Source organism: Sarcophilus harrisii, chromosome 6, assembly GCF_902635505.1.
Source record: "Sarcophilus harrisii chromosome 6, mSarHar1.11, whole genome shotgun sequence".
NCBI lineage: Eukaryota > Metazoa > Chordata > Mammalia > Dasyuromorphia > Dasyuridae > Sarcophilus > Sarcophilus harrisii.
The window spans coordinates 138,036,242-138,048,868 of NC_045431.1; the positions used below are offsets into that span (position 1 = coordinate 138,036,242).

At 34.8% G+C, this 12,627-nt stretch overlaps 1 protein-coding gene across 2 annotated transcripts in view; it reads left to right on the top strand.

Moving 5' to 3' along the window:
- Positions 1-12,627, top strand: part of GRID2 (glutamate ionotropic receptor delta type subunit 2) — a 1,791,455-nt gene that overhangs the window by 1,333,429 nt on the left and 445,399 nt on the right. For both annotated transcript variants that reach the window (XM_031941365.1, XM_031941366.1), the window contains exon 9: positions 1,044-1,145. In XM_031941365.1, the coding sequence (XP_031797225.1) occupies positions 1,044-1,145 (102 nt within the window). The remainder of the gene's footprint in view (positions 1-1,043; positions 1,146-12,627) is intronic.

The following is a 12,627-nucleotide window of genomic DNA, read 5'->3' on the forward strand; positions in this document are numbered from 1 at the left end:
ACATTACATCATTACATTACATCAAGTATGTACTTAGAGAACCACCATCTCACACCAAGTAGGTACTTAACAACAAGCACCTTGCTGTCTTAGATTCAAGTACACCCTCTTAGAGTTCCAGCCAGCTACAGTTTTCTGTGGCTGAAGATCCAAGGACTCAGCAGTGAAGAGAAGCATCACATTCTCCCCAAATCTTGAATGAGAATATTCTCTTTGCAGCTTGGCTGCCTGAGCAGCTTTCCACTGATTCTAGTTATATCATCTTATTCTTATTCCCTGTTGTTGAACTGAGAGCCATCAATTTTCATTTCATCAAAATTTATAGGCACTAATCTTAAAACCAGTAGTGCCCATATTTGTATATTATCAAAGGTAGGTACACAGGTGTGTAAGGAAAGAATATTTTGGAGATTAAAAAGCAGTGAATCATTGAAAAGCCTTACAGGAAAAGCTCATGCCAAAGAACCCCAAGAAAACTGGTAATGTTGAAACAGAAAGTAGGTAAATTAAAGTTTCATGTGTGCTGTATATTGCAAATCTTACAACCACCAAGTAATATGTTCTTTTCTTTTATCATCTGCAAGTAACTCTTTTAATCACTCTAAAAATAACTATAGTCTTTCTATTTTAATGCAGCATAAATCTGAATAAAGCCCATATAACTTTTAAAAATCTAAATCTTTCAAAAATATGTGCTAAAGCTGACATCATGTTAAAATTATGTGATCTATTATTTTTCTGATTAATGAATATATCACTGAGAATTCCAATTCTAAAGGTAATTCAATAGGGTTACATTGTCTTCAACTATGCTAAAACATGTTATATAGAATATTATCCCAGACTCTATTATATGCTGGTATTTAAAGTAAGAAAATGACATTCGTTTGATTTGCTTCCTTTGGAATTAAAGAAGAAAAACCTACCCTTGAACCTTTCTATCCAAATATTTCCAGGAAACATCCTATTCTGCACAATCTTCACAAAAGTTCACACACAGGTTTGGTAGGCAGAAAGGTAACTAATGTTATTTTCTTTTTTAGCTTGGCTGCTGGAATCCTGTTACAGGTCTAAATGGTTCATTGACAGACAAAAAACTGGAGAATAACATGCGTGGAGTGGTTCTACGTGTGGTGACTGTTCTGGTAAGCTGAATTCCGGCATTATGAGTTTTATTTATTATCTAAAAGAAGCTCCTTTTTTTCTTTCAAAGTCTATTGTCTATTATGAATTATTGTCTATTATGAATGAAATATTGTCTATTAATGAAATGGAAAGGTATTTGTGTAACTATACCATTTACCCAATAACATTAAATATATTATACATTGTCCAGTAAAAATTTCTTTTTTAGTATCAATTCTACTGATTTTTATTAGAGTCCAAAAAGATTGTCTACTTTTAGTTGTCTATAAGTTTCATTTCTCAATTTTTTTCTCTTAGGTGTCTATTACTTTGCATATACTTCATTCTGAGAGTCACAGTTTCTTTCTACCATCCCCAAATAAAATATTCTAGCTTCTCACATATTAAAAAGTTATTAGTTCAATGAAGCCAACTCTTTGCTATCTTATGTTTTAAAACAGAAAATATTCCTTTCAATAGGAGCTCTTGCTGAAATGAACTTGGATTGTGTTTGTACCTTTATCCTGTGACACTTGAGAGTATTTTTCAAAATGTCTGACAGGTCAGCATGAATATGCTTTTCTTTACATTCAAAAAAGGCATCATTTTTCCTACCACATAAACAAATTACAGAGTTGTAAATGAGAGAACCCTTTTCTTCCATTTGGATGCTAATTGGGTTTTTATTAGAGTCTCAGCATAACAGCAATAACTGGCCTTTGTGCTCAATGTCACAGACATTTAAATTGATTCCACAGAATTTTCTCATAGTAAAACTGTACTATGACCATTCTCTCTCAAAGGAAAGTCAAAATATTCCCTGATCCCTTTTCTCATCTTCAGTAATATCATTCCTTGACCTTGCATGAGTAAGCTTTTTAAAAAGCATTCTTCTGTCAAACAATTATGTTTTAAACTTGCTGTGATGTATTTTAACACATCTACAGAAAAATATGCATGTAAATTTGTATTAATGTGATAGTAAATTACACATTCCATAAATAGTAGGAAAAACTCATCTCCATTAACCAGGCACAAGCAAAGATGGCATTCAGAACAGATAACACCTAGAGTTTTTTTTTTTTCTTTTCCTGTTATTTTAAAATAAAACTACAATCTATGATTGTAAAAGTGAGTATCATCCACCTTCACTTACATTTCCTAGGGGAGTAATATGAAACGTTTTAGTGAGGAAATTGACTCAGTGATAGGTAGTTTATCAGTAATCAAAAATTTCTTCATTCTCAAACTCCTTTCAACTTGTTCATCTTGAACATCTTGTTCAACATAAAGGTCAGAGGCCATTCTCAGATATTGAGAATCCTGGGTAAACTCCTCACTCAGTAGAACAAATACTTTCACCTAATTCTTATTAATCATTATGCTCTATGGGTATAGTCAAAATGTTTTAAAAATTAATGATGATATACAGGCTAAAAATACACACGCGCGTCCCCGCGTGCGCGTGCGCACGCGTGCGCACACACACACACACACACACACACACACCAGATACAGAGATCTCTCTCTAGTAACTTAGACCTGGCTGGCCTGTGATTTCATTGCTAAATAAGAAATCTGAGAGAGGTTAACAAACTGTAGTCTTTAAAAGTCATCTATGGATAAGGGACTTGCTATCATCTGAGACATCCTATTCTAGTTTTGGACATTTTAACTGAATGTTTAGAAGTATATGCAGGTCCATTATCTGTTTTTATTGCTTGTGGCACACCCATAATTGCAAATGCTTGTATAAGGAATTCAGTGACCACTTGGGCTGTCTCTTTTGCTGCTGGTATTGCAAAACTAAATCCTGAAAAATGTCTACTACAACATGCAAAAAAAGACAGACTAGCAAAAGATTTATTATTAGTCACATCCATTTGCCAAATTTCATGGGTCTCAATCACTAGGCTTCTTCCCTGGAAGGAGCATAGGAGCATGGAAAGGAAGGCAAGCTGTACAGGCTTTTACTATTCTCCTTGCTTCCTCTTTTGTTATCTCAAATTGCAAATATAAAGCTCAAGCATGATGATATTTAGAATGAGATTCTTGGGTTTCCTGAAATAAAGGTATATTGGCTAACATGGTTAGAAAGCTATCTGCCTTTGAATTTCATAAAAATATAGGACCTGGAAGTCGATTATGAGAGTGGACATGCAAGATATAAATCTTACCTAGATGCTTTCTCACTTGCTCTTGAAGTTCCTTAAAGAGCTGATATATATTAGAAGCTACAAATTTTATTTGGGCTATGGCAATTCTTTGTATCATACCTACTGAATAAGCTAAATCAGATATTATATTTCCATCTCCTGGATAATAAGTAAGAGCTAGTATGATTGCAAACAATTCATTCTGCTGAGTGGACTGAAAAAGAATTCTAACTACTCTCTTTATAGGTGTCATGAAACTATACACAAATATTATGTTTGGATGCATCTGTAAAGATAGGTTGATCTTTAAAGAGGAACCATAGAAACCTTTCTTCAAGAATCTTCATTGCCAACTATCTAATAGCCAGGTTATTTTTAATAGAGACCCATGTGTAAAATTTGAGCTATGGTCAATAAAATTTGCCACTCTGGAATGGTTTCACAGCATACATTAATTTGTGCGTTGATATAAAAGGTGTATATATTATCAGGTGTTATCCCAGATAATTGTACTGCTAGCATAATGGCCTTTAATAAAATTCTAGCCACAAGTACTGGGTAAAGAATAAGACTTTCGTCTGATTGTGCTGGGAGGTTCACCCACTCTATCACACTGTCTCTTTGATGAAAGACTGCTGTGAGTGCCTCTTTTGTAGCAAAATCTGATATTTCCAAGAGTTTTTGAGTAACTCTTTCAACTACATTGGATGGAGCCAGTTCAACTTCGCTCAAAGCCTCTTGAGCTTCTTTTTTTGTAAGCTGACGTGGTGAGTTTAAAGCAGTGTTTCCCCCTTAAAATGTTATATAATGGTTGTAATTGATAGGTAGTTAAGCCTAACATTGTCCGCATTCATTGGATATCTCCTATCAATTTCTGAAAATCATTTAATATATTTAACTTCTCTGTTTTTAAGGAAAGTTTTTGTACTGTAAGCACCTTAGGGTTTACTTCATATCCTAAATATTTAAAAGGAGCATGTCTTTGAATTTTTTTCTGGAGCTTTGTGCAATTTGTAGTTCCTTAGTGTTTCTATGGTCTTTTGTAGACATGCTTCTAACATTTGCTCCTCAGGTGCAAAAATATCATCCATGTAATGTATAATAACATTACTTTTGGAAATGCTTTTCTTACTGGAGTAAGAGTAGCAGTCACATACATTTGATACACAGTAGAGCTATTTTTCATTCCCTGTGGTAAAATGAACATGTCCTTTCATATTTTTTATAAGACTCAGCTAAATTAATGCTGGGCACTGAAAAAGCAAATCTTTTCATATCCTCTTCATCCAGAGGGATAGAATAGAAACAATCCTTAATGTGTCAATAACCCAAAGAGGCCATTCTCTAGGCAATTAAGTAGTAAATGGAAGTCCAGGGTGAAAAGTTTCCATAGTATCCATCTGTTCATTTACTTTCCTTAAATCCATCAACATCCTCAATTTTTCAGATTTCTTTTTTTTTTTTTTTTTTTTAACAACAAATACAGGGGAATTCCAAGGACTTAGAGAAGACTGCAAGTGTCCTTGGCCAAGTTGCTCCTCTTTAGGTTTAATTAGTGCCTTTTGTAATTGTGTCATGGGGGTGGACAAAGCTGCTGCATTGGTAGTGCTGAGGGTGTCACTGCCCCTCCCACTCTGCCTCCTCCCTCCACCCATGAAGGCAAAATTGAGGGGAAAGGGTCATGAGATCGGGAATGGTCTAAGGGCTCCTGGTGAGAAGCACCACACTCCTTAATTTCATCAGCACTGTACTTAACTCCTTGCTTGTCCAATTCTTCATGCTTTTCAGCTCCTTTGTCAGTACCATCTCCCTACTGCCCTTTCTCCTTTTTCCTTATTTTAAAATTTGTGGGATTCCTTAAAGCCATATTGAATGTTTCCTCAGGAAATGAATCAGGACCATTATCTTTGTAATATTCAAATAGTTGTTCTCCCACTAGTTTCCACTTATATGGCTCTAATTTTTTTCCTTAGAGAACCAAGGAGACAGGCACTCTAATATTTCTAAGAGTCCAATAATCTGCTCCCAAGTTACCAACAAACCTTGCTTCTTTATTAAACTAACTATGCTTGCTACACACTTCCCTTGGGGTGGAGAAGGCTCTTTTCTTACTATTTGCCCTATTTCAGCTGAAAAATGAAAGTGACTAGTTTACTCACTCTATTTCCGGGTCACAGGGACTTCTCCACTGAGCTTATGATCACATCAGTTGAACTGCTGAATGTAGGTCCTTATGTCCAGACCCTCAAAATCTAGTGTTCTCCTTTCAGTGCCCCATGTTCAGACACCAAAATGTAATGTCCGGGCTGTCTCTCTGAAGGATCTCGAGGCCAGCCTTGGTCTTAGTGGAGGAATGAAATAAGCCACCAAGAGGATGGTCAAAAATGGAATGTCTCTATTTCCAGTTCTCTCAGTCCTTAAATACATCAGTATGATTACATCATTATAGCACACTAAGTATGTGTGAACTAGAAAACCATTACATCACCATACTAAGTACTAAGTATGTGTGAACTAGAGAAGCATCATCTCATTAGTCATACTGAGTTAACACCCTGCTTTAAGTATCCTTGCTTCAAGTATACTTTTCTCAGAGTTTCTCAATATCTGTGGTCCTCTACAAAAGACTACCTATCATCTGTGTTGAACAGTGTGTCATTTCTAGGGGTCCAGAAACTGACCTAATGGTTCCATTAGCCATTTAAGATTGGTTGATTTTTAAAAATGATTATCTGCTTCAAAGATAAAACAAGTGTCTATTATTTATAGTACTTTGTAGGGATAATTTGGAAGGAGGAAGGGAAAACTAGACATCCAAGTTAGTTGATTTTCTAAATTAAAAATAGTCCAGAGGGGCCAAATCTAAAACTTGCTTTTGCTGGGGTGGTCAATGTCCCCATGTTTCTTAAGACTTTATTTCTAGCCTGATGACAACATCTAGCCATCAAAACTGGATCACCTGTTCAATCTGGATTATGGTCCTGGGTTTGATCAAACCATCTCTTACACTTAAAATGCTAAAAAAAAAAAAAAAAGTCAAGGGAAAAGCAAAAACCTGGGATCCATTACTTAAGAATTTTATAGTCTAAAAAAAGAATTCAGAAGGTAGTGTTGACTCTGGTAGAGCTGTGCTGGAATCAGTTCCTTGGAGCTTGAAAGAATTGTTCCAAATTTTTCTCCCTCCCTTCTCCTACCCTCTCCCCTAGACAGCAAGCAAGCCAATATATGTGCAATCCTTCTAAACATATTTCCACATATATCATGTTGCATATACTATGTTCTACTCATCAGTTCATGTAAGTCTGTCCAGGCTTTCTGAAACCATCCTGCTGATCATTTCTTATAGAACAATAATATTCCATAACACTCATATACCATAACTTATTCAACCATCCCCCAATTGATGGGCATCCACTCAGTTTCCAGTTCTTTGACACTATAAAAATGGCTGCTACAAACATTTTTGCACATGTGTATCCTTTTCTTTTTTTAATGATCTCTTTGGGATATAGAGCCAATAGAGACAGTGCATGATCAAAGGGTATGCATAATTTGATAGCCCTTTAGGCATAGTTCCAAATTGGCATATAATTATTATAGTGGGATCAAATAAGTCTAGTTCCTCACTATATCATAAATTTTTGATAATTAGATTTTCTCATTTTTAAATCATTTGTAAGGATATTGATTTTATTCATCTTTTGGAAGAAGAATCTTTTAGTTTGTCTTATCAGTCCTATGTTTTTTTAATTTTATATTTTATCCCTTTCACCTAATTTTCAAAAATGTCTTTTTCTGTGTTTATATTAAGTTTATAAATTCATTTTTAATATACATTTTTAAGTATCTTTTTGTTCATCTATTTTTCAGAGTTCTATTTTTGTCCTTTTAGAACTGCTCTATTTGTATTATAAAAAAAAGTTAGATAAGGAGCAGTTAGATGGTGCAGTGAATAGAGCACCTGTATTGAATTCAGGACCTGAGTTCAAATACAGCCTCAGACATTTAACACTTCCTAGCTGGGCAACTCACTTAACCCCAATTGCCTGAAAAAATTTAGGTGTGTAAATTCATTGTTAAATTTCTCATTCAGTTAGCTATTTTTTCTTTTTTTTTTCTTATTAAGCCTACTTATTTTTGAAATTGTCATAATTAGATCTTAAATGCATAGGGGGCAATAGTGCATGAAGTTTTGAACTTGGAATCAGGAAGTAATGAATTGATTTCCTTCTTCAGACATATTGTAACTGGATGATCCTGAGTAATATCCCTCAGATTCAGTTTCCCAATCTGAAAAATGTGGATAATAATAATAATAATAATTGTTACAATTATTATTATTATTATTTCAAAGAGCTATTGTGAGAATCACAAGGGAAAAATAAAAAACAGACAGAAAAAAGAACATTGCCATGAGTACAGCACAACAAAAGTGAGAAGCCAAACTATGAAACAACAAAGTTCCATTTCATGAAAGCCTATATAATAAATATTAAACATTGTGTTCCAAGACATCCATCCTTTCTTCACTTTATTGCAGGTTTTCTTTTGTTATCTGTCGCTCATTTTTTACTTTATTTTTTTCCCCTTTCCTCACCATCCTGCTCCTTCCCCAGAAGATTACAATTAAACATGGACATATATACACATGAACACACACATATATAATTTACATATATATATATATATATATATATATATATATATATAAAACCATATACATACATACACATATACATTCATATACCTATATGTAAGGCATGTAGGGATTATGACTTCTAATGCTATCACCCACAAGTGCCTACTTGGGTACTCCCCTGAAAATTAGTTAGTTTTAACAATAACAAAAAACAAAAGCAGTATTTTTCATACACTCAATCCTTCCAAATTTGGAGGTTTATTCTCCCCTTACATGCATATCCTCTTAAAGCACATACAAAAGATCCCTATGAAAAAATGAGCAAAACTTAAAGTACAAAAGTAAATAAGGTTTGTGTATAACAACAACATGAAGCCAAAGATTATTTCAGAATTCCTGGTCTTGGGAAACCTGCTGTCCTTTCCCAAAGTCCCTTCCATATTGATTCTGAAGTAAGATATTGGGAATAGGACAGCTCACACTTTTCAGGATCCAATGTCTTTATTAATGTGATAGGTTAATTCATTAAATGCTTGGCTAGATCAATAGCTTTCTAGGCTTCTATGATGTTGCTTCATAAGATTTGGCAGCTGCACTCACTAGTTCTGGAATACCAGTTGTACATTGGATCTCAAATGCCTTTTGCTAAATCTCCTTTTATCACGTGACACTGTACTACTCTCATCTCAGGATACTCATTCACCTAAAATCAGAGGACAATAGAATTTTTTTCCTAGTGGATTTCCCAAACTAAAGGATCTAGTAAACGAGTCTTTAATAGGGACTCTCTTCAGTGGTTCTCACAAATGAAAAAGGCCGAATATTTTTCATAAATGAAGCAATATAAGTAGTACATGTTGCCTCTTGGGCAATAAACATAATTCTAATTCTAATTCACCTAATCTAATTCTAATTCCTTATATTAAAATAAGATAAAAATAAAACTTGTGTTAGAATCCTTACAAGCTGTTAAGTCATTAGAATTGATAGAGACAATAATTATCTAATTTAGCATGGTTCAGTATGATTGATCTGATCTTACAAGATGTTATGGGCCAGAACTTGAAACAAGGTACTAAGTGGAACTGATAGAAACAATGCTTGTGTTCACACCTTTAGAGAGCACATATCAGCAAGAAGCTCCCAGGGCCAAAGGGCACTCTGGGACAGACACAGAGCACTCTGGGAGATTGAGAGGCAGAAGCCCTCTCTCAGAGGCAAGACAGATTCATTCCAACTTTTACCTTGGTGCTGGCTGGAGACATTCAGAGTTGAGCTAGAGGCAAAAGACTAGCAAAAAGAGCTCTCGGAACCAAGGAAAGAGGCCTCTAAAGAAAGCTACCCAGGCCCAAGAAAGGAGAAAATAAACGTTTGGATTTCATCAGCTGGCTGCATTTGGAGTGATTATTACTCTGAGCTGAAACTAAGGCTGCCTCCAGAAAACTTCCTCAAGAAACCTGCCCACAGAGAACCATCATATATTATAGAAAAGAAGAACACTACAGTTAAGTTTTTAAAATACTTCTAAAAATTCAGAGTAATAAATTTATATATTGACTAATTTCTATCTCAAATTAGCTTGTAATAATTTTGCATTCACTATAATATTTTATGATCATTTTCTTATTCTTAAACATTTTAAAAGATTCTAGTTACTTTATAATTTTATAAAAGATTTAAATAGTTGAAAAATGCCACCAAAATGCCTCTTAAAGAAGCTTTTAGCTATATTTCTTTTTTATTAGTATAGGGAATCCCTTTGAGGAAACTTTCTCTACCAATGTCAGTTAGTATTAACTTTGAAACTTAAAATCTCAGAGAGATGTTGGATGCACTGGAGGGCAGTCCAGGGTCACATAGCCACCATGTGTCAAAGACAAGATTTAAATCCAGGCCTTCTTGATACTGATCTCATCTCTGAATCTATAAAATACCAAGCTGCTTTTCTGAACTGACAGATTTTAAAAACTTTTTCTTTCAAATAAGTGGGTTTTTTTGGAAACATTATGAGATTTGCTGATTTTACACTTTATTCACTTCTACACATTCTTTATGTAGTCATAGTAGTTTATCTGCAGTTTCTCACTTCTCTACAGGCCCTTTCTCTGTAACTTTCCGTTCCCTGAATGTTTGCCCTTCCCATCTTTGTTGCTTAGTATCTGTGTATACACACATATATGTACATAAACAATATAGAGAGACAATATATCATGTGTGTGTATGTGTATGAGAGAGAGAGAGAGAGAGAGAGAGAGAGAGAGAGAAAGAGAGAGATAAAAGAGAGGGAAAGAGAGAGGAAGGGAGGGAGGGAGGGAGGAAAGGAGATGGAGAGAGAAAGGGAGTACACACTATATCTCATCCAATGAACAACTTGAAATAAGATATACTTTTGCCTTTCTTTGTATGCTCAGTACATAGTACAATGTCTGACATATAGTAAGTGCTTAATGCAATGGTTATTAATTAACTGATAGATTAATTGACATTGAAAGTTATGGAGGGGATAATTAGGTGGTACAACTAGGAGGAGTTTACAATCTAATGAGGGAGACAACATGAAATCAAATATATGCAAATAAAATAAATAGAAAATAATCCACAAAGAAGAGTCATTAAAATTAGTAGGGTTTGGGAAAGGCTTCCTGAAGAAGGTAGAATACTAATTGGGACTTGAAGGAAGTAAAGGAAGTCAAGAAGTAAAGTTGAGTAGCAAGAGCATTCAAAGTTTGGAAAACAGCCAGAGATGAGAGATTAACTATCATTTTTTTTTAATTATTATAACTTTTTATTGACAGAACCCATGCCTGGGTAATTTTTTACATTATCCCTTGCACTCACTTCTGTTCTGACTTTTCCCCTCCTTCCCTTCACCCCCTCCCCCAGATGGCAAGGAGTCTTATACATGTTGAATATGTTACCATATATCCTAGATACAATATATGTGTGCAGAACCAAACAGTTCTCTTGTTGCACAGGAAGAATTGGATTTAGAAGATAAAAAATAAGCTGGGAAGAAAAAAATGCAAACAGTTTATATTCATTTCCCAGTGTTCTTTCTTTGGGTGTAGCTGCTTCTATCCATCCTTGATCAATTGAAACTGTGTTAGATGTTCTCTTTGTCGAAGAAGTCCACTTCCATCAGAATACATCCTCATACAGTATCGCTGTTGAGGTGTATAATGATCTCCTGGTTCTGCTCATTTCACTTAGCATCATGAACTGTCATTTTTAAGAAACAAAGAGGTTGGGGCAGCTAGGTGGTGCAGTGGATAGAACACTAGCCCAGAAGTCAGGAGAACCCAAGTTCAAATGTGGTCTCAGATACTTAAAACATCCTAGCTGTGTGACCCAGGGCAAGTCACTTATCCCCAATTGCTTCAATAAAAAAAAAAAGAAAAGATAGGAAAATAAATAAAGAGACCAGTGTCACTGTCAGATATAGTAAAGTGTAGAATATAAGATGACTAAAAAGTAGGGAGAGGAAGGCTATGTTAACAGGGATTTTAATGCCACATGTAGGATTTTGTATTTGATCTTAGAGATGATAGATAATGAGTATTGTTTATTGAATAAGTGGTAATATGGTTAGACCTTCATTTCAGGAAAATCAGTTTGATAACTGAATGAAAAATTATTGGAATATGAAGAGACCTGTGGCAAGCTGAGCAACCAGTAAACTTTATAATAGGCCATAAACATGAGATAATGGGAGCATGCAACAATAGCAATATCAGAAAAAATGTTGTAAAGGTAAAATCAGCATAGATTAAGAATAGATTGAACCTGGGAAATGAGAGATAATAAAAAGTGAGTGATGATGCCTAGGTTTCAAGTCAAGGGGACTGAGAGGATAATAGTACCCTTCAACATAATAGGAAAGTTAGGAGGGGGAGAATCCAGGATAATGAATTGAATTTAAGATATCTACATAGACATCTAGGTCAAGATGCCTGAAAGGCATTTGAAAGTGTGAAACTTGAATAAAGGTGAGGACTGGATAAGTATATTTGGAAATAATCCCTAGGAAGATGATAACAGCCTTCTTTTCCAATTCAAGGAAAATGTATATAGAGCATTGTCAGGCTTATGAAAAGCCAAGATTTGATTATAATTTGGGAGCAGATCACTGAACTTTTATAAACTATACAGTATATATATCCTTGGTTCTCTAAGGAAAAAGAATTGGATCTAGAGGAGTGGAAAGTAGTAGGAGAGCAACTATGTCAATTCTACAGTGAAAACAGAGCTGACTCAATTTCCAAAGATACACTTTAAACATACAATTTAATACAAATGGCTTCAGAAAATTATATAAGTTATAGAATAAGGAAAAAGAAGAAAGAGCAAGAGGGGGAGAATCCAAATAAACTAAGTGAAAAGGATGAAGAATCAGATAAAAATGGAATTAAGTACAATTCTGAGTATAGTACTTCACAAGAGAAGCCATTCCCTAAACTACTTCCCTCAATTAACCCTTCTTGGGTGGAGGGAGAAGGAGGAGGGGGAGAGGCAGTAACACAATCAGCACCACCTATGAAGCAGCCTATGAAAAGGTTACAAATGGCACTGCTTAAAGCAAAAAATGAAGGACAGAATATATCTGATGTAATGAATGCATACGCTGTCTTGAAGAGCTTGACTCTTCAGGTCAACAAAGGAGAGGATACACTTCTTTTGATCTGGAAAAAATTAAGAATTTAAAAAAGG